Genomic DNA, 21,015 nt, shown 5'->3' on the forward strand with positions numbered 1-21,015 from the left:
ACTAAATTACTGATCTAATTACTGTTCTAATGCCCACATTTTCACTGTATGATAATTGAAATTAGCTGATGACATCACCGTTTTCTCCAGAACGGCTATACGGCTGGATAAAATTCTGTTGCATTATTTTCCTGTTTAACACTGTGAAGCTGCTTTGAAAAAATCAGCATTGTTAAAAGCGCTATATAAATAAAGTTGACTGACTTGACTTGACGTGAGTGGAAAATGGGAAACAACAACTAAACTAAAATATATATTATAACATAATAATAAATTATTAAAGGGGTGATGAATTGAGAAATCAACTTTCCTTTGAGCCTTTGATATATAAAAGTTCATCATGATATAAGAATATCCTGTAAGTTCCAGAGCTGAAAACTTCCTTGTTAGTCAAAGAAAAGCTTTTATTGACACCAGGCCCAGAAAACAGAATATGTCGACCATTGACGTCATAGAATGCAGAAGCGACGCCTCAAGCCCGCCCACCGACTCGTGGAGCTAAACGGGTCACGCTACCGAGCAATAAACATGCCGGTTCCAGCTCACATGCGTAATACATTGCGCGTTTGTTCGCTTCATTTCACTGCGGAATCGATTGTAAACAAGATACTGGTCGAGACTGGATTTGCAGACATATTGAGATTAAAACACAATGCTGTGCCTTCTATATTGGATCCGACAGGAATGGTGCAAGACACTTATGTGAGTAAAGCATGTTTTTTTAAATGTGTTAGTATTGCATTGTTACAGATAGTTTGATATCGTTTGATAGTTATTGGTTCATTCGTGATCAGACTCGGACTTGTAACGTTATGGGCCAGGGCTCGCAAAGCCCAACATCCCGGGGCTATGTGTGTTTCAGACGGGCTACCAAAATTTATCACCGGCCTGCCGAAGGGCTTTCTTAAATAGTGAAATAACATTCCTTTCTTGCGCGTGTGTGTGTTTGTACGGTTCGCGGTTATATTCGCTGATCGGGCCGGCAAAGTAATAAAAAAATTATATTCCAATCAATCGCGGGTTTGATAAAGATATTTTGCGAGTCTTGTGAGCGTTTCCCCAGATGCTTTCAAAACAATTCCCACATTTTACTGAGGGGAGCTGAAGCTCATTAAATATGCAAATCTTATCCAATCCTAGCCATGGGCGTTTACTTCCAAGTCTTCAGTGCGGCACGCCCACAGAAACCGAGCAGTTCTTCAGAGAGTCTCAAAACCAAAGCAGAAAATAGACTAATACTTATTCATTATGATGTTTTTGAATGTAAAAACCACGCAAACGTCATAAGTTGACCTCTGACAACAGTATATATTTTTTTTTAAAAGCCAGTTCATGACCCCTTTAAGATCTATCAAATAATTATATAGAAAAAATTAGTAATAAAAAAAACAATAAGTATATGATATAGTAATAACTAATATTATATTAATATATTGGGCGGCAGTGGCTCAGTGGTTCATGTAGGTTGTCTACAAACTGGAAGGTTGGTGGTTCGATCCCCGGTTCCACCTGACCAAGTGTCGAGGTGTCCATGAGCAAGACACCTAACCCCAGCTGCTCCCGATGAGCTGGATGGCGCCTTGCATGGCTGACACCGCCGTCGGTGTGTGAATGAGTGTATGAATGGGTGAATGTGAGGCAAATGTAAAGCGCTTTGGATGGCCGTAGGTCGGTAAAAAGTGCTATATAAATGCAGACCATTTACCATAAGAATGTATAAATAAAAAATAACAACTAAAATGATAATAAAAACATTTATCACAGAGCTGGAAGAAGCACCTTGGCAGATCGGCCTCTGATGATGATAATAATAATATTTGACGGCTTCACTCATCACAGAGCTGGATGAAGCACCTCGGTGGCAGGTGACAGGGCCTCTGTGTTCAGCTTCTCGCGGGATGTCTGTGTTGGATGGTGTTGGGTGATGTGTGTGTCCCTCCACACCATATGTATGGGAATGACCCGTGGCCGTCAGATCGGGTGACACTCGCACTCACTCTTCGCCCAAGTGAAGCGCTCTTACCACAGCGAAACGCTGCTTTATATCTCTCACAGCAGTGAAGATCAATAGTGAAGCTTCCACGGTGGGTGACGGACGGGGTTCAGTGCAGCTTCTCACGGGATTGCTGACTCGCGTTCGGGAGCTGCTGTTGTGCTGAGAGCCAGTGTGAACCGGTTGTCTGGGGGGGGTTTGGTGCTGGTCTTCTTGGGGTTTCGACCTCATAGACGATCAGAATCAGGGGTTCCTCAGACCGCTTGGTGGAGCTGGAAGGAGGCCGACATCTGCCCGTGCTGTGATGAGTGAAAAGCGAGAAACAATAACAACAATTATAATAATAATACAAATAATAATAATATATGCAGATAAAAAAAAAAAAGCGATCTAGAGACTACCAGTAGGAGTAAAGAAAGTGATCCGCCACCTGATACAGTTAAAGTGAATTTCGTTTTGAATAAATTGTATTTTAATTTTGACCAATGTTTCCTCAATTTATTGCCTGTATATTTAGCAAACCAAGAACATCGGGAATGGATTGACGTGCATAATGAACCCAATGGCCTGTTTCCGCAGCCTTTGAGTAAGGCTGAAACTATAGGTTATAGAGTCTTGAATATATGTCACTCCTGTATGTATTTTTTAGGCTATAATAAAACGAAATATGTCATAAAACACCACTCTGCCTCTTTTCATTTTCATTAAAAAAATATTACACATTAAACACTTCCTAAACTCTTAACGCATCAACACAACCACAACACACAATTGGCAAAACGGTTCATTTTATGCTCAAAATCACACTTTGAAAAACTAAACTCCAACACTAATTTTCAAAATACAATAATACACTAACACAATACACTATGTCTACCAAAACTCTAACACATGTTCTCTTCCAACAGGAACATTTAGTCAATCATAGCACAATGTCATAGAAACACTAACACTAGATGGATTTACACAAACTGCACTGCCCTTATACAATAGACAGTATATTTTATTGATTATAGATTGTGTCTTTTGAAGACTCTCCATATTTTTGGTTTGTTGGGTTTAGTAAATGCATGCATTTTGTTTCTTTTGCTGCAGAAATTCAATACAAAAAATGAATGACCCATCTCAGAGTAGCTTTATAGAATGCCTTTTAGTTTTATTTCATTATCAGCAATCACTATGTTGACAATAGCAGGTTCCTGTTCTTCATTTAGGGAGGTAGACGTTGAATCCTTAGATAGACAAAATACAGATACATATTAGAGACCAGAGGCATACAGTCACTGTAATACATTGTAAAAGTATTTTCACTTTACATTAGGAGAAGCCCTTATACAATATCCTACCTGTTGGTTTCTGGAAAATTCAGGATAATGGATGCCACTGTGTCTCTGCTGAGATTTGGCTGTACTCGTTCACCAGCCTCTCTGTATGTTAGCCTGTGGTTTATGACATGTCTATGATAGTAGCTCTTATTTCATCAGTTACCCTAATTCTGGCCTTTCTTTGAGCGCCATCATGCATTCTAACTCCTCATCCTCTACTGTGTCCTTGTCCAGGCATTCCTCTCCCTTGCCCTTGTCCCACTCCTCTCCCTTGTCCTGGTACTCATCTTCCTCTTCCTCTCCCTCGTGCAGGCGTTTTTCTTACTTTCTTTGTGTTGCTCTGTATTGTTCCTTTTTCACACAAGATAAGCCCAAAGATGTCCTCTTTTACTGTATACCATATGGTCATGTGATTGAAAGAACATCAACACCTGAACAATTCCTAGATGGGAATCAGCTGTGATTTATATATTCGCATAACTTCAACCCGCTGTTTCTCAGTAACAATGGAATAAAATACAGGGGATATATTTGCGTTTCAATGCACAATATGAACAGCTGTTTACCTTGACTTTAACCTATAAGGTTAGGTTTAGAACATGGTGTTATCTGTTCTAACATACAGTGTTAAAGCATTGGTAAATTTGGCAGTAAAAATCCATTGTTTTGGTCTTGGTTGAGCTTGTGTGTAAAAGAAGTTCAAGCATTTTAAATTTGTGTTAACTATATGCATTTTGTGTAAAAGTGGGTTAATTGTATAGCCTGCACAGACAGGTGTTGTGCTAACTGTGTTAAGAGTTTAGGAAATTTGTTAAAAGTATTGAAAAAATTGTCATAGCGATTGTAAAAAAAATGTAATACATTAGCTTCACTGCATGTATATTTTAATATCCTAAAAAATAAAGTTATGAAACTTCTCTTTGCCCTCAGTCCAAACGATTTGGAAGACAACAAATTATAGATTCATGACACCAAAGATTGTCCGTTAAATCTACACAAAACAAATTCTATCTCATGTTTAACCACTATAGAGGCATCCGAGCCAGCGGCAAACGTCAGAAGGACTGGCCGAGGAAAGGCTGTTCTCGCCGGGGTTAATGAGCGCTGAGCGCCCGGTGATCACCTGGATCTCACAACTCCAAAAACGCAAGATAATTTTTTTTTAAATAGATGCTCTCTTTATAAATAAACCACAGATTTGAATTTAAACAACGACATTTTCACCTGAAAAATGTGTGACACAATAACAGTAGTATTTTAAGCGGGGTTTCTCATCACGTCACTTTACCACGTGACAGCAGCAAGCAGGCTCCTGATTGGTTAACGCGGCGAGAATAGATGCCAAAGTTCAGATTTTTCATCTCGGGTGTCAGACACGAATCCGCTTCAAATGCGCAAATGCACAAAAAGCACCAAATAAAATCACTCGCGCGACCAGAGGCCACCTGAGCGTTTGAGCGACTTCATGCCGGGTAATTCACCACGTGCCTCGCCCTCGCTGGTCATGTTCACCCAGGAAGAACAGCGCCCCTCCCTTGCAGCGGCCTGTTCCGTTTCCTTCAGTGGACCAGCACGAGAGGAGGAGGAAGACAGCCTTTCTATGGCTGCATCTGGCAGCGAGTGGGTCAGATTCTGTCTCGGAGCCCTCTGCTTCGACGCAGACCGCCACAAGCGCCAAAACCAGCATGGACCCAGAGCTGGTTTGCTTGCTCACCAGGGCTGTAGGAGACCTCGGGCTCGAGTGGTCCCAGCCCCAGGAGCCAGCACGGAGTAGGCTGGATGAGTGGTTCTTAGAAAGCCACCGCCTTTCCTCCCCTCAGAAGCCTGCCCCCTTCTTCCCGGAGGTGCACGATCAGCTGACAAAGTCGTGGATATTGCCCTACTCAGCTCGCGCCAAGTCTGCCTTTTCTCCAGCGCTCTCAACTGTTGACGGCGCAAAGGAAAAAGGCTACAAGAGTCTTCCTCCCCTCGAAGAGGCCGTCGCTGCGCACATCTGCCCGCCCTCCTCCAGAGGATGGCAGGCCAGGGCGCAACACCCCTCGAAACCTTGCCGCACCACTTCAGCTCTCGCCGGCCGAGCATATACCTCCGCCGGCCAAGCTGCCTCGGCGCTCCACACCATGGCCGTCCTTCAAGTGTTTCAGGCCAGACCTTCGCGCTACTAAGTCCACCGCGCAATCCATAGGAAATCCATTGGCTGCGATGCTGGCTCCGGGGATTAACGATAGTGCGGCCTCCCCAGCGCATCAGCATGACAACCGTCTGGATTGAGCTAAGTAGGGTACATCTCTGGGGTCTTCAAGTGGGCACCTTCCATCCTCAGTGTTTCATTGACTAGCCCACGACACCTCAAGAACGCTCAACGGTGATTCTGGCGTCCCAGCATCACCCCCCTCCGTCCCCCACTCAACTCAGCCCAGCTTACTTATCTGTACATCAGCGTTTCTTTCTATTGTGCTTGAGATCCCCAGGCAGAATCTTTACGTCTCAACCACAGCCAGTTGCTGCTCCTCTCTGCTGCTTCAGATAAGTTAGGTTCCTGCAGTTGCCGCAGCACGGCCAATCAGCGCGCACCTCGCTCTGTTGTATTGCTGTGCAACGGCACTTCGTTTTGCATAGATACTTATATGAATAAAAGTTTTGCTTCATATTCAAGAGAAAAGGAACTTTTCCCATACGCAACACTCGTTCCCTCTCTCAGGGAACCGAGGTTACGAGAGTAACCAAGTACGTTATCGTACACTCGAGTTAGAATATATTGTTTCACATTATAATTTTGAGAAAAACAATATCATGTGGATGACGATATTCTCGGGTGAGAAAACAAGCCCCGCTGACAGACGTTGCAGAGACACGTAGAAAAAGGTGTTAAGTGATGTTTCTAACAGCACTTTATTGTGTTTCCTGCTCTTCTGATTGGTTACTTTCAAATGTCTCACGGTTTGGTCTGATTGGTCAGTTTTACAAGAGTCAGATTTGAATTTGGTGACTTCAGGGAAGAGGATAAAAGAGAATTTCATCTGTAGCTCGCTCTCTTTGGATTCTCTGGCTTTCTCTGGAGAGAGCTGTTCTTTAGCTCTCTCCCTCTTTCTTTCTCTCTCTCTCTCTCTTTCTCTCTCTCTCTCACAGGTAACATTCTAGGCAGAGGCCTACTGAGCATAATTAAAGGTTTATGTTTACATTTATTTGAAACGATTTTAAGTGTAACCATAACTAGAATTTGTGTTTCCTTTTAGAAGAGATTTCTGTCTATTATGTAATTGACATTTTACATTTACTTGATTGTTAATAAATTGTTAAATTTTTGATCCTTTCTGAATTAATCTGTAATTATTAACTAGCTCCAATGTGGAACGGTATAATTGCAACAAAGGGTTAAAACGGAACGATTGAATGTATGATTAACTATCAAATATAAATGATCAAACAACCGGTTGGCATTCTCTTCTAAATGCGACAACTATGATAAATGGAGTCAGATAAAGAATATTATAATCAAATCCATTCTTCCAGCTGAAACACTGAATGCGTGCGGCCTTCACCGCGGTTCGCTACCGATCCTTGGAGCGAATTCATGCGGTCTTACACCCTCGACAAAACTTAAAGGAAGCATTTGTCTCAAGATCATTTTGCTCTCTCACTCGGTGAACATCTGTGCTTACCTGCAATCGTGAATGCAGTGATGGACAGCTGTCCTCATTCAACTGGTGTTTGGATTTGATGTGATTTCTCAGACTCAGTTTCATTAATTCGTTTTATCAAAAGTAACTCCATTTTGTAAGATCATTTTCAATGTTCATTCCAAACTTCGCGAGACAGACGAGGACAACATTATGTGATCAAAACACTTAACTTATTAACACGCTTCACAACCGTTTTAGATGGATTTATCATGGATTCACTGCATTTACGGCAATATAGTAAAATTCAAATACTATTTTTATATTTCGAATATTAATTACAGATCGAATAATTGAATATTCGTGCACACCCCTATTTTTTACCACTATGTTATTTTGGCTTGGATTTCCGTTTGTTGGAAATATTAATTGAATTTAGAAATGCTTTTGAAATTAAAAACTTTGCGTTTAATAAACAAACTACATTTTTGAAATTAAGACAGCAGAGGGGAGTGCATGCAAAATAATCTGTTCCCTGAATCCACGGCCTAATACGAAAGGTTGACACATATGGTCATACAAAAAAAAGTATATTTTCCATTCTTGTTTTGCATTGAATATCGTTACATTTAAAGGATGTGTCATGGAAATAGCCTAAAATACATGTTGATAATGTTTGTAAAAATGTTTACCAGTAATTCACTCTAAAATGTGAATTATTTATTTAAAAGTGGCGATTTCAAGCTTTCTTTAGACGTATGTTTCATGTTTATGTAATAAGTATTCGCCAAGTTTCAGTTCCTCTTTGAGACTTGTTTCAGAAAGATTCTCGCAGAGCTGAAAGCGCACCGGTTTTATTTATTTTACAAAAGCACAAAGTTGTGTTGTTATTGTGAGTGTACACAAATAAAAGTAGACAATTTATAGTTTATCATGTGTCTTGCACTTATCTGTATGGCTAAAAATGATTGAGTATTGTGAGTGGTTTCCGCTGTCATGACGAAAAAAATCCAGAGGCCAGAGGGTTAAAGAAAACGTAGCCTATTTAGTTTCATAGTTAGGCTATGTTTAAAGATTAGCCTATATTATTATTTTTATTTTAAATTTCATCTCATCTATGTTGATTATGAAAAGTGAGCAGCACGGCTACATCATAATATGCGCAAGACATGGAGAGTCAGACATGAGTTTTGTTTTGTAGAAAGTCTTTCTTTAACAAACCAATGAATTAAATGATGATGGGGAAGAACTTCATATTTAATTTTTGTGTGTCTTTGTTATCAGAACATAAGGATGTGATTCCATCAAAGATCTGGTGAAGGTACAGCTCTGTGGAAAAACTAGTTTTCAGGTGTTTTCAGTCTCATCTGAAATAAGCAGTGTTATTAACATGTATTACGCAATCAGATTACTTTTTGATGTAACTGAAAATTACATTCTAATCAAACAAATATATTTATTTACAGCCAAAAAGTGACTGCAGGGGAAGTATTTTCAAGAACAACAGTCACAGTAATAGAATGAATTGTAGCTGAAATATAGCTGGTGATGCCTGATGTCCAGTTTAGTGGACAGATCAGAATTTCCTCCCCATCTAAAATCAATACTTGGGAAATTTAACAATGATGACTCCTTAAATGTTACTTGATGCTACAACATTTTCCCCCCCTGCAAGAACCTTCTAGGATAAGGAATATTCCAGAGCAACTTGGCATTTCTGACATCTTTGTTTGGAGAAAAGAAAGCTCCACATACAACGGCTTGCCACTTAGCGGCAGTGTATAGATGCACTAGTGTCCATTTAGAGGTTGATGTGCAGCTATGCCATCAAAACCCATGCATACACAAGAAATGGCTTCTTGAATAGCCGTCCACTGTAGTGATCTCTATGTGTGAAAGTGCTAAAGTAAAAATTGTGAGATATAGTCTTTAAAGGAGTCACAGTTGCTTTTTTATTCCGTGGCAGAAAGTTTCCATAGAAATGACATCGCACACAGAGAAAAAAAAAAATCGGTAACACTTTACAATAAGGTTCATTAGTAAACAAGTTAACATGAAATAATAATGAACTGCTCTTATAAAGCATTACATATTTATCTTTGTTAATGTTCATTTCGACATGTACTAATACTTTATTAAAATCTTGTTAACATTAGTTAATGCACTGAGAACTAACATGAACAAACCAAGAACAGCTGTATTTTTATTAACTACGTTACCAAAGATACAGTAGGCTACTCTCTAAAAAAAAAAGGTTCTATATGGCACCAAAAATGGTTCTTGGCTCGTAATCATAGGGGAACCTTTTTTAGTGCTATATAGCACCAACTTTGGTGCTTCAGTGGTTCCTTTTTTTTTTTTTTTTAGAGTGTAACAAATGTATTGCTCATGGTTGGTTCATGTTAGTTAATACATTAACTAATGTTAACTAATGAAACTTTATTGTAAAGTGTTACCAAAAATCATACTGGAAAGAAAGAAATGGTAATTTATTTTTTCTTCACAATCTGTCTTCTTAGATATTTCAAGACTTTGCTGAAGTAGATGTCACTGTTTACATCGCTGGATGTCTTGGTGGGTAAAATCTGATACATGCTTAGTTAAAATAAAAATAAAAACACTCACATGCTAAATCAGAAATCGAAATAAACAACATTATTATGCATAAAATATTTGGAGGATTCTTCTCAAAGTCCGTCTTAAAATTTTGACTTTTCCCATCTATCCATGATGTTGTGCTGTGTCAGAGATCTGTCCAGCTCTGAGAAGACCCCGTGTTACCATGATGTCCGGCTGCGCAGTACAGATCTAGGGTGCGCCTCAATCAGCTCCCTAGTTCAGTAGTCAGGGCACTGATCGGGGAGTCAGCCCATTGATTTATGTCCTTATCAGTGCCCTGACTACTGAAATAGGGAGCTGATTGAGGCGCACGCCTCGTCACTACATCTCTCCGCCTCCATTACGCGTTTCTATAGCAACATCTAACGACAGACTTGTGTAGGAACTTGCAGACAATGTCGGCAATGAACAGAAAACTCATTCAAAGCCTCGCTGAAACTTTATGCAGGCAGGTCAAGCATTGTAGGTATCTTCTAACTTGTTTTTTTCGTCTTATATGTCAGTTAATATTATTCTTTATTATACAATTCAAATAAAACGTTTGATAGCAGCTGCTAGTTCATTACCAGAATGTGTCCTGCACTATAAAGTCAGAGTTACAATAAATACCTTGTTTAATGATCATGTCGTAGTCGATAAAACCGAGGCGGAGTGTCTAATAAAGCTGTTCAACGGTCTGCTGGGAGAGCAGGCGGAGAGAAGAGGACTCGACCGGGTCAGGTTCAGAAATATCCTGCACAACACATTCGGGATGACCGATGATGTGATGATGGACAGAGGTACGTTTCTGATTTAGATGAGGACGATTATAGACCCTAGCAGTACAGTATAGTATATTATATAGTGGTGTGTGAGAGTATAAATAAATAAATACATACACGCGTGTGTGTGTGTGTGTATTGTATCTACACGGTTTTTGAAAGAAGTCTCTTATTCTCATCAAGCCTGCATTTATTTGGCCAAAAATACAGAAAAAAATCTGTAATATTGTGAAATATTATTACAATTTAAAATAATGGTTTTCTATTTTAATATACTTTATATATTAAATATAATTATTTCTGTGAAGCAAATCTGAATTTTCCGCATCATTACTCCAGTCTTTAGAGTCACATGATCCTTCAGAAATCATTCTAATATGCTGATTTATCAATGTTGGAAATAGCTGTGCTGCTTAATATTTTTTCTATAACCCGTGATACTTTTTTTTTCAGAATAAAAAGTACAAAGAAAAAAACAACTGCTTTTATTTAAATTAGAAATCTTTTGTAACAATATATACTACCGTTCAAAAGTTTGGGGTCAGTCTTTATTTTTTTTTTAAGGAAATTGATTATTTTAGTCAGCAAGGATGTGTTAAATTGATAAGTTAAGGTGATAGTAAAGATTTTTGTTCTTAGAAGAGATTTCTATTTTGAATAAATGCTGTTCTTTTTTAACTTTTTATTCATCAATGAATCCTGAAAAAAGTATCACAGATTCCAAATATATACTAAGCTGCACAACTGTTTCCAACATTGATCATAAATCAGCATATCAGAATGATTTCTGAAGGATCATGTGACACTGAAGACTGGAGTAATGATGTTGAAAATTCAGCTTTGATCACAGAAATAAATTAAATTTTAAATAATGTAATAATATTGGCAATATTGCAGTTTTTTCTCAAATAAATTCAGGCTTGATGAGCATAAGAGACTTCTTTCAAAAACATAAAACAGTAATGTGTCCAAACTTTTGACCAGTACTGTGTGTGTGTACAATAATATATATATATATATATATACACACACACACACACACACACACACACACACACACACACACACACACACACACACACACACACACACACACACACACACACACACACACACACACACACACACACACACACACACACACACACACACACCTAAAGGATTATTAGGAACACCTGTTCAATTTCTCATTAATGCAATTATCTAATCAACCAATCACATGGCAGTTGCTTCAATGCATTTAGGGGTGTGGTCCTGGTCAAGACAATCTCCTGAACTCCAAACTAGGGCTGTGCAATTAATCGAATTTCGATTTCGATTTCGATTTTGCCTCCCAACGATCACCAAAATAGTACAATCGAGAAAAAACGATTATTTTGCCTTGCGTTCTGAATGAAACGCGCATGCGCTCATCCGCCCCTCCCGAATTAAGCCACAATCTCTCTCACCCAGTTCGTGAGTTTCGTGTGCATATCATCCGCTGGAATTTAAAAACTCGGCGCGAGTAAAGATGGCAGAAGGAGGGCAGTTACAGCAGCGTTTGGTGAGCAAAAAAGGCAAAACCAACTCCGTTGTCTGGGAACAGTTTGGCTTCGAGGAATCAGACGACGAGCAAAAACATGTTACGTGCAAGATTTGCTACATGTAGTGGCTGCAACGCAAGAGAACACCACGAATTTGTTTAACCACTTGAAAATTAAACAGAGTGACCTATGACAATCTAATAAAGAAACAAAAACTGACGAGAGCAGGGATGCCGTGTAAACGTCCTTTTTTCCCCTCATATTTTTCAAAGAATTCTCTCTTTGTAAACTTTGTTCAATGCATGCGAGTGCTGCCGTATGTTTGAATATGTCCAGTCGTTTTCACTGTCATCACCCGGGTTTAGTGCCAGAAGACGCGAATGAGAAGCCGCGCGCTGTGAGAAAATGTATCTGTATCTGATAATGTATCATCCGAGAGCGCGCACACGTCTCTCAGCGCGCAAATATTGAGTTCTCTTTCAAGTCTTGCTCTTGAACGGACAAACTCACACAAAACGTATGTCAACATGTCCATCTTGATGAGTATCCTAGCAGACATAGTCTGTATATGCCTTAAGTGAACTTTATACAGTCGAGAAAGACGACGCATATCCGATCCGGATTGAATAGCTTTTGTAAGTTTAATAGGATTCATCTTTAATTTATGCACTCAAATATGCAATGTTATTTTACACATGAGACATTTCTGTACCTGAAAACTAATGTTAGACGTACCTGAAAAGCATATCTAGCCGAACCATATTGTTTATCTTATTTATTTTAATAGTTCAAAAAGTACAACAAATGTTACAATTTCAATTGAATTGTTGAAAGGTGTATTTTTAATAAATACAACACATTCCCAAAGTCATGTGAAATAATCGTGTTACATAATCGTGATTTCAATATTGACCAAAATAATCGTGATTATGATTTTTTCCATAATCGAGCAGCCCTACTCCAAACTGAATGTCAGAATGGGAAACAAAGGTGATTTAAGCAATTTTGAGCGTGGCATGGTTGTTGGTGCCAGACGGGCCGGTCTGAGTATTTCACAATCTGCTCAGTTACTGGGATTTTCACGCACAACCATTTCTAGGGTTTACAAAGAATGGTGTGAAAAGGGAAAAACATTCAGTATGTGGCAGTCCTGTGGGCGAAAATGCCTTGTTGATGCTAGAGGTCAGAGGAGAATGGGGCGACTGATTCAAGCTGATAGAAGAGCAACTTTGACTGAAATAACCACTCGTTACAACCGAGGTATGCAGCAAAGCATTTGTGAAGCCACAACACACACAACCTTGAGGGGGATGGGCTACAACAGCAGAAGATCCCACCAGGTACCACTTATCTCCACTACAAATAGGAAAAAGAGGCTACAATTTGCACAAGCGCACCAAAATTGGACAGTTGAAGACTGGAAAAATGTTGCCTGGTCTGATGAGTCTCGATTTCTGTTGAGACATTCAAATGGTAGAGTCAGAATTTGGCGTAAACAGAATGAAAACATGGATCCATCATGCCTTGTTACCACTGTGCAGGCTGGTGGTGGTGGTGTAATGGTGTGGGGGATGTTTTCTTGGACCAATTTAGGTTCCTTAGTGCCAATTGGGCATCGTTTAAATGCCACGGCCTACCTGAGCATTGTTTCTGACTATGTCCATCCCTTTATGACCACCATGTACCACCATCCTCTGATGGCTACTTCCAGCAGGATAATGCACCATGTCACAAAGCTCAAATCATTTCAAATTGGTTTCTTGAACATGACAATGAGTTCACTGTACTAAAATGGCCCCCACAGTCACCAGATCTCAACCCAATAGAGCATCTTTGGGATGTGGTGGAACGGGAGCTTCGTGCCCTGGATGTGCATCCCACAAATCTCCATCAACTGCAAGATGCTATCCTATCAATATGGGCCAACATTTCTAAAGAATGCTTTCAGCACCTTGTTGAATCAATGCCACGTAGAATTAAGGCAGTCCTGAAGGCGAAAGGGGGTCAAACACAGTATTAGAATGGTGTTCCTAATAATCCTTTAGGTGAGTGTATATATAGTATATATATATATATATATATATATATATATATATATATATATATATATATATATATATATATATATATATATATATATATATATATACACACACACACACACACACACACACACACACACACACACACACACACACACACACACACACACACACACACACACACACACATACAGAGAGGAAAATAAGTATTTGAACACCTTTGCAAGTTCTCCCACTTAGAAATCATGGAGGGGTCTAAAATTTTCATCGTAGGTGCATGTCCACTGTGAGAGACATAATCATAATAAAACATAATAAAAAAATCCATAAATCACAATGTATGATTTTTTAACTATTTATTTGTATGATACAGCTGCAAATAAGTATTTGAACACCTGTCTATCAGCTAGAATTCTGACCCTCAATGACCTGTTAGTCTGCTTTTAAAATGTCCACCTCCACTCCATTTATTATCCTAAATTAGATGCACCTGTTTGAGGTCGTTAGCTGCAGAAAGACACCTGTCCACCCCATACAATCAGTAAGAATCCAACTACTAACATGGCCAAGACCAAAGAGCTGTCCAAAGACACTAGAGACAATCTCCCTTGGACTGGGGCTCCATGCAAGATCTCACCTCGTGGGGTCTCAATGATCCTAAGAAAGGTGAGAAATCAGCCCAGAACTACACGGGAGGAGCTGGTCAATGACCTGAAAAGAGCTGGGACCAGACCACCGTTTCCAAGGTTACTGTTGGTAATACACTAAGACGTCATGATTTGATATCATGCATGGCACGGAAGGTTCCCCTGCTTAAACCAGCACATGTCCAGGCCCGTCTTAAGTTTGCCAATGACCATTTGGATGATCCAGAGGAGTCATGGGAGAAAGTCATGTGGTCAGATGAGATCAAAATAGAACTTTTTGGTCATAATTCCACTAAACGTGTTTGGAGGAAGAAGAATGATGAGTACCATCCCAAGAACACCATCCCTACTGTGAAGCATGGGGGTGGTAGCATCATGCTTTGGGGGTGTTTTTCTGCACATGGGACAGGGCGACTGCACTGTATTAAGTAGAGGATGACTGGGGCCATGTATTGCAAGATTTTGGGGAACAACCTCCTTCCCTCAGTTAGAGCATTGAAGATGGGTCGAGGCAGGGTCTTCCAACATGACAATGACCCGAAGCAAACAGCCAGGATAACCAAAGAGTGGCTCTGTAAGAAGCATATCAAGATTCTGGCGTGGCCTAGCCAGTCTCCAGACCAAAACCCAATAGAGAATCTTTGGAGGGAGCTCAAACTCCGTGTTTCTCAGTGACAGGCCAGAAACCTGACTGATCTAGAGAAGATCTGTGTGGAGGAGTGGGCCAAAATCCCTCCTGCAGTGTGTGCAAACCTGGTGAAAAACTACAGGAAACGTTTGACCTCTGTAATTGCAAACAAAGGCTACTGTACCAAATATTAACATTGATTTTCTCAGGTGTTCAAATACTTATTTGCAGCTGTATCATACAAATAAATAGTTAAAAAATCATACATTGTGATTTCTGGATTTTTTTTTTTAAACATGTCTCACAGTGGACATGCACCTACGATGACAATTTCAGACCCCTCCATGATTTCTAAGTGGGAGAACTAGCAAAATAGCAGGGTGTTCAAATACTTATTTTCCTCACTGTATATAGTATACACACACACACACACACACACACACACACACACACACACACACACACTTGCAGTTTAATAAATATAAGGATTTTAGTACTTAATAATAATAATAATAGCTAAATCTTTGTAATATATTGGTATTCATCAAATTCTACTACTATAAAAGATTCTCCTTTGTCTAAGCCACAAGGAGGATATCAACCACATTTCCACATTTTTGTATTAACTCCTTGTGTGTTCAGTTTTTCGTGTCTTTGACAAGGACAATGACACCTACGTAAGTGTCAAAGAGTGGGTGGAAGGTCTGTCTGTCTTTTTACGAGGCACGCTGGACGAAAAAATAAAATGTGAGTTCTTTATATTTTATCATTTATAAGGTTATGTACATGAAGTTCATTATATTCCATGTATAATGTCTAGTCTGTTTTGATGTATACGACCTGAATGGTGACGGACACATCTCACGGGAGGAGATGATTCAAATGCTGAAAGACAGCCTCATCAGGCAACCCACCGAAGAGGATCCCGACGAGGGGATTAAGGATGTTGTGGAAATTGCCTTGAAAAAAATGGTACTACTATGTGTCAGACTCTGAAAATGTATTTGGAATATTTTACCATTGTTAAGTATAAAAGACATATATCTTTTTTTCAGGATTATGACCATGATGGGAAAGTTTCTTATCAGGATTTTGAGAAGACAGTCATAGATGAAAACCTTTTACTAGAAGCTTTTGGCAACTGCCTCCCAGATGCAAAGGTAGAAAAATCACAAGCAACTATTTGTGCATGTAAAACGTATTGTAATTTTAAAAGGACAGGCTCTTAAATGTTTTTCCCCATTTGTTTGGCAGAGAATACAGTCATTCGAGCAATATGCATTCCAGGAACCACATGAACATTGAAAAGAACCAATGAATTTTGACCAATGAAAAAAATGGTTTGTCAAAAAAATGTTTTGGCTGTAACTGAAATAAATAAATGTTTAATGCAAGCCCACGTTGTCTTATTAAATTCTTCTGCGTGGCTTTGGAATAGTGGTCTTCACTTGTACAGGTTTGACCTCTGGAACAGATGCGACCTAAAGAAAAGAAAGAAAAAAATAGTTGTTGCAATATACCATCATGAAAAACTGCACACACATACTTAAAATGGGACCTATTATACCTTTTTACATTTTCACACTTTCTTTAGTGTGTAATGTTGCAAAGAACAAAGTCGCTCCAGCGGGAGTTATTCTCTATATCAGTGTCACTGTTCCTGAACTCCCTGAAACACCTCCATTGTAGTCTTGAGTTTTCTTCAGGGAACAAACACGTCACAATATTCCTCATTTAAATAATTCCCGCCCAAAGCATATGCTAAATAAAAGTGGCGAGGCCTGGTTGAGTTAGTTAGTGGTGTGTTGAAACTCGCAGTTATGGTAAGGGGCGTGACCAGTGGCGGCTGGTCAATAGAGGGCGCTGGGGCGCCGCCCCCGTCAAAATTCCAGAAATATACATGTATACAAAAATGATATAAAAGTGAAATAAAAATAAAATAGTTTACTCATACGATGTGCTGGCTGTTAGTAAGAGCCTCAGCATTTAATAAAAACTGGCTTTGATGTTCTTCAATATGTTTCATGCCATTTCATGCGCGAGGGACGCCGGACAAATGGATGTCTATCTGAGTCCAAAAATATACGGGCAGCATGTGACCTGAATCTGGTCTCTAATTGGTTAGATCAAGCAATATTCAGATGCAGTTAGCGATTATTTTTCTGATGAACTTTTATTAGATTGTAAAAAGTAGACAAAACTACAAAAATAAGTATTAATAACAGCAAAAAAATCGAAACAGATTTAATATTCCTTTGAACTTAACGGGAGCAATGCCACAAACGCAGACGCTGTATAGGCTAATTCTGTCATGTGACACCACATTTATTTGCGTTAAAGCCCTTTCCTCGACAAAAAGTTTCCAAAATAGTTTTTCGCAACATTTGAAGTATCAACATATAACTTACACACTAATGTTAAATGGGAAAAAATAGTGTCAACATGTACAAATTTTAATTTTCATCAGCTTTATTGGTAAACATTTTGATGCGCTAAAGCTTTTTCCGCAGAACAATTTTTGGTTGAAAATCTGGCTAACGTGAAAAATGTTTTTTGAACATCCAAGCATGAAAACCTATTCTAGTCGACCCCAAAACCAAAACCCAAATACATTTTTTTTAAAAGGGCATAATAGGTCCTCTTTGAATACTATTTACAGCAGGAATAAAACAGACAAACTAACCTTAGTCATAGTTTGACGGATCATATTGGCGGTTACATTTAATGAATGATCCTCCATGTCCACCTTGGGTAGCTCTGGTAATTTTGGGCCAATTAGAGTCTCAGTTTCATTCAAAAAGATCACGGTCTCCTCCAATCTTCTTTTTCTGCTTTCTAAATGTGTAGTCCTTGGTATAAATCTAACAGGTGGTGATGGGTTTTTCTGCCTTTTACTCAAATCTCTCTCTTTAACACTTGAAGATGAGGATGATGCACTCCGCTTTGACATTTCTGCGACGGGAGGGATGAAATTATGTAGAGAGCCCATCTTATCCTCCGTAGGTAATGTTGTTTCAGTGGTCCACTGCCATTGTAGTGGCTGTGTAAAATTGGGAAGTCTATAAGAAACATCCTCCGTTGGGGGCAAAGGCTGCACGGGAAATCCCAAATAGTCCGACTTTACATTCTCCCTTCTGGCGCTCACAAAGTCTTTCTGGATCTCAGGTGCTGCTGGTGCTGCTGCTGCTGCTGCTCGTGTGTCGGTGCTTGATGACTCTGTGTTTACTTCTTGTTGCTGATCATAGTGTTTTGCTGAAAAAACAACACGCAGATAGATTAAGATAGATTTTTTTTTTTTTTACAGATGTAACCCATTAAGAGACACGATTAAAAATACCTGCGTTTTGGCTTGCTCTGTTAACATATCTCCTCCTGTCCTGTAACTTGTGCCTCGTCTCTTCCACAGTTTCGTACTCGGGGGCATAGCAGACATGCAGCTGACCCCCAAAGAAGCTCTTTTCATCAGTATGCCGTTTAGCTACCCTGCAAATGTACACATTGTAACACATGCATGTCATTCCATGACACAAGTGCTTTTTGTGTCCTTCATGAACAAGTGTATAAAAAAATGGTCTTCAGTGGTGGCTGATAGAGATGGTCATCCCCTCACACACACACACGGTAAAAAGTACCCTAACCACGTGATCTGCGAGCGCAATACTGACAATACATTTTAGAAATGCAAAGAAACGGTTAGTAATTTTGCTTATCGTATTTTAATATCTCATATTATGTATGATCTCTTACGTCAATGTTTGTTTCTTTTGTTCCTCCTTTTTTACACTATTTACAGATAATTGTTTTGGTATACAAATCATATCAATATTAAAAAGAAGCATTAAAAATGAACAAATAGCCTAATTTTCTGCCATATACAATTTTACAGCTAGCTAACAACAACTTTGTTCTGGTTTCACCTCCCTCCAGTCTAAATGATTTTAGGCTAGTTATTTTACTACACATTGTCAACAGAAATAAGCTGAAATACTGTGGATAATTAAAACTAATTCTTACTAACCACTAAATTGGGTAAGCACACTTGTGTTCTCATTTCAGAGGTGTTCAGAGTAAATCAGGGTTTCTGCAGGTTTCACCAAGTCAAATTTAAGACTTTTTAAGACCATGATGAATTAAATTTAACACCTATATCACGCAATAAAAAACATACAAAGGAAATGCAGAATCACAAAATTACTTGCAAAGCAAAATAGTATTAGTAAACTTGCACTTCCTCATAGCTCAATCCCACCAGGATGGGAAAAAAATTCTCACATAAAATATACACATAAATATAAATATATATTTATTTTTTTACTGATGTTGTGGTGGTCATTTCCAGAAATGTGCATGTTTTTTTTCTTTCATAATTAGGATGCCACATTTACCATATGTTAGATGCACAATAGTCACACATGACAAAAGGTCCAGTGGTGAGCTATCCAGTGGCGGCTGGTCAATAGAGGGCGCTGCCCTTTATTGCTTTCCCTGTCTTTTATTTCAAAGTGTCTGTACTGAAGTTTTGGACAACAACGGGGGTAAGAGACCTCAAATATCTGACTGAACAATGCAAACGTCATGACACTACTGAGATGACTGACTTTAATCAGAGAGTCATTGAGAAATTTGCTGGCCAGAAAGAAAGGAGAGCAAAATGTATACTAAAATGAACTATAAGAACTGGAGAACTGGAGAACTGAAGCTGAAGAGTAAAATCCGTTTGATGTGTCTGTGGTGAAATCCGAAAGAGACTCGCGCCAATAACACGAAAGCGGATTGGCTGCAATACAAGATGCATGGTGGTCTCATTTGTAGTTGTAAAAAAGCGAACTATAGTTGGACTAGCGAAAGAAAGAACTACAACAACCCGGCCGGAATAAACACACACACACACACTTAAGCGCAGAGGAAGCATTTCAATGAGCATTAGAGGTAGCGTTACCTGGACATAGGAAAATTAAGACCTGTTGAAAATGATTTAAGACCTAGAACTCAATACTTCAGCGAATTTAAGACTTTTTAAGGCCTAAAATTTAGATTTTTAAATTTTAGACTTTTCAAGACCTCGCGGGAACCCTGGTAAATGATTAAACTGATTCGTTAGCTCAGTGTTGGACAGATCAGTTATTCTAAATCTAACCAGTCTTTAAAATGATTCGGATCAAAGGAGTCGTTAGGTCGCGAATCGGACATTAGCAGACGCGTTGCGTGCCAAATCCCGTCTGTTTTTTTTGTCAACAAAGAAATACTTCAAAACTGGAAAGGATTTGTTTCATGTTTATTGAAAGTATGCTTAATGTCAGCTGGTCAGAGAATAGTCAACTTTTTTTGAGCGCAATTCACACCTAGCGGTAAATCAGGGAAAAAAAATTGTCTGAATGCGCCACGTGCAACATGGATTCGGTCTTCCGACCTTTTGATTTTGATTAAAATGTGAAATATGAGAAAGAGCTAAGACTCTCTCTCTGATTGTTCTCTCTGTCACTCAGATATATGCGCCCTGTCACAAGCGCAGCAGTCATCTATTCTACATCACTCATAAATCACAATAACTCATCAAATTAGACTTTGGCGGTACAAAAATTAGTTTTGGCAGCCGCCAAAAAAATTTCAATGCAGGAAAAACCCTGCACAACTTTGTGTTATTATAGGCATTGAATGAAAATAAATAATTAGATAAATAATCCCAGATTTATGGAATTACATATTTTTTTTGTTGATTTTTGCTTATTTGTAAAAGAAACAACTGATAATTTAAGACTATATTTGTACAAATTTCAGCATTAAATTCTCTTTATAATAATCAGCTTGAAGTGTCATAACCTTGAGTAAAAAAAGGTCAAGTTTAAATAAAGTTATT

General features: G+C 38.9%; 2 protein-coding genes across 2 annotated transcripts in view; one reads left to right on the plus strand and one right to left on the minus strand.

Moving 5' to 3' along the window:
* Positions 1 to 9,952: 9,952 nt before the first annotated feature.
* clxn (calaxin) lies at positions 9,953 to 16,463 on the plus strand (the record flags this gene model as incomplete). Its single annotated transcript, XM_079828504.1, has 6 exons — positions 9,953 to 10,019; positions 10,190 to 10,336; positions 15,801 to 15,905; positions 15,979 to 16,130; positions 16,214 to 16,318; positions 16,413 to 16,463. The coding sequence occupies 6 exons, from the start codon at positions 9,953 to 9,955 to the stop codon at positions 16,461 to 16,463; spliced, it is 627 nt and encodes a 208-aa protein (XP_079684630.1).
* The window catches only part of rbm48 (RNA binding motif protein 48), a 6,756-nt gene continuing 1,191 nt past the window's right edge, over positions 15,451 to 21,015 (minus strand). Inside the window, exons 3-5 of the mRNA XM_079828503.1 lie at positions 18,496 to 18,641; positions 17,842 to 18,410; positions 15,451 to 16,639 (exon numbers count right to left, since the gene is read on the minus strand). Of these exons, the coding sequence (XP_079684629.1) occupies positions 16,568 to 16,639; positions 17,842 to 18,410; positions 18,496 to 18,641 (787 nt within the window). The 3' untranslated portion in view covers positions 15,451 to 16,567. The remainder of the gene's footprint in view (positions 16,640 to 17,841; positions 18,411 to 18,495; positions 18,642 to 21,015) is intronic.

Source organism: Gobio gobio (genome assembly GCF_949357685.1).
Source record: "Gobio gobio genome assembly, chromosome: 11".
Classification (NCBI taxonomy): domain Eukaryota; kingdom Metazoa; phylum Chordata; class Actinopteri; order Cypriniformes; family Gobionidae; genus Gobio; species Gobio gobio.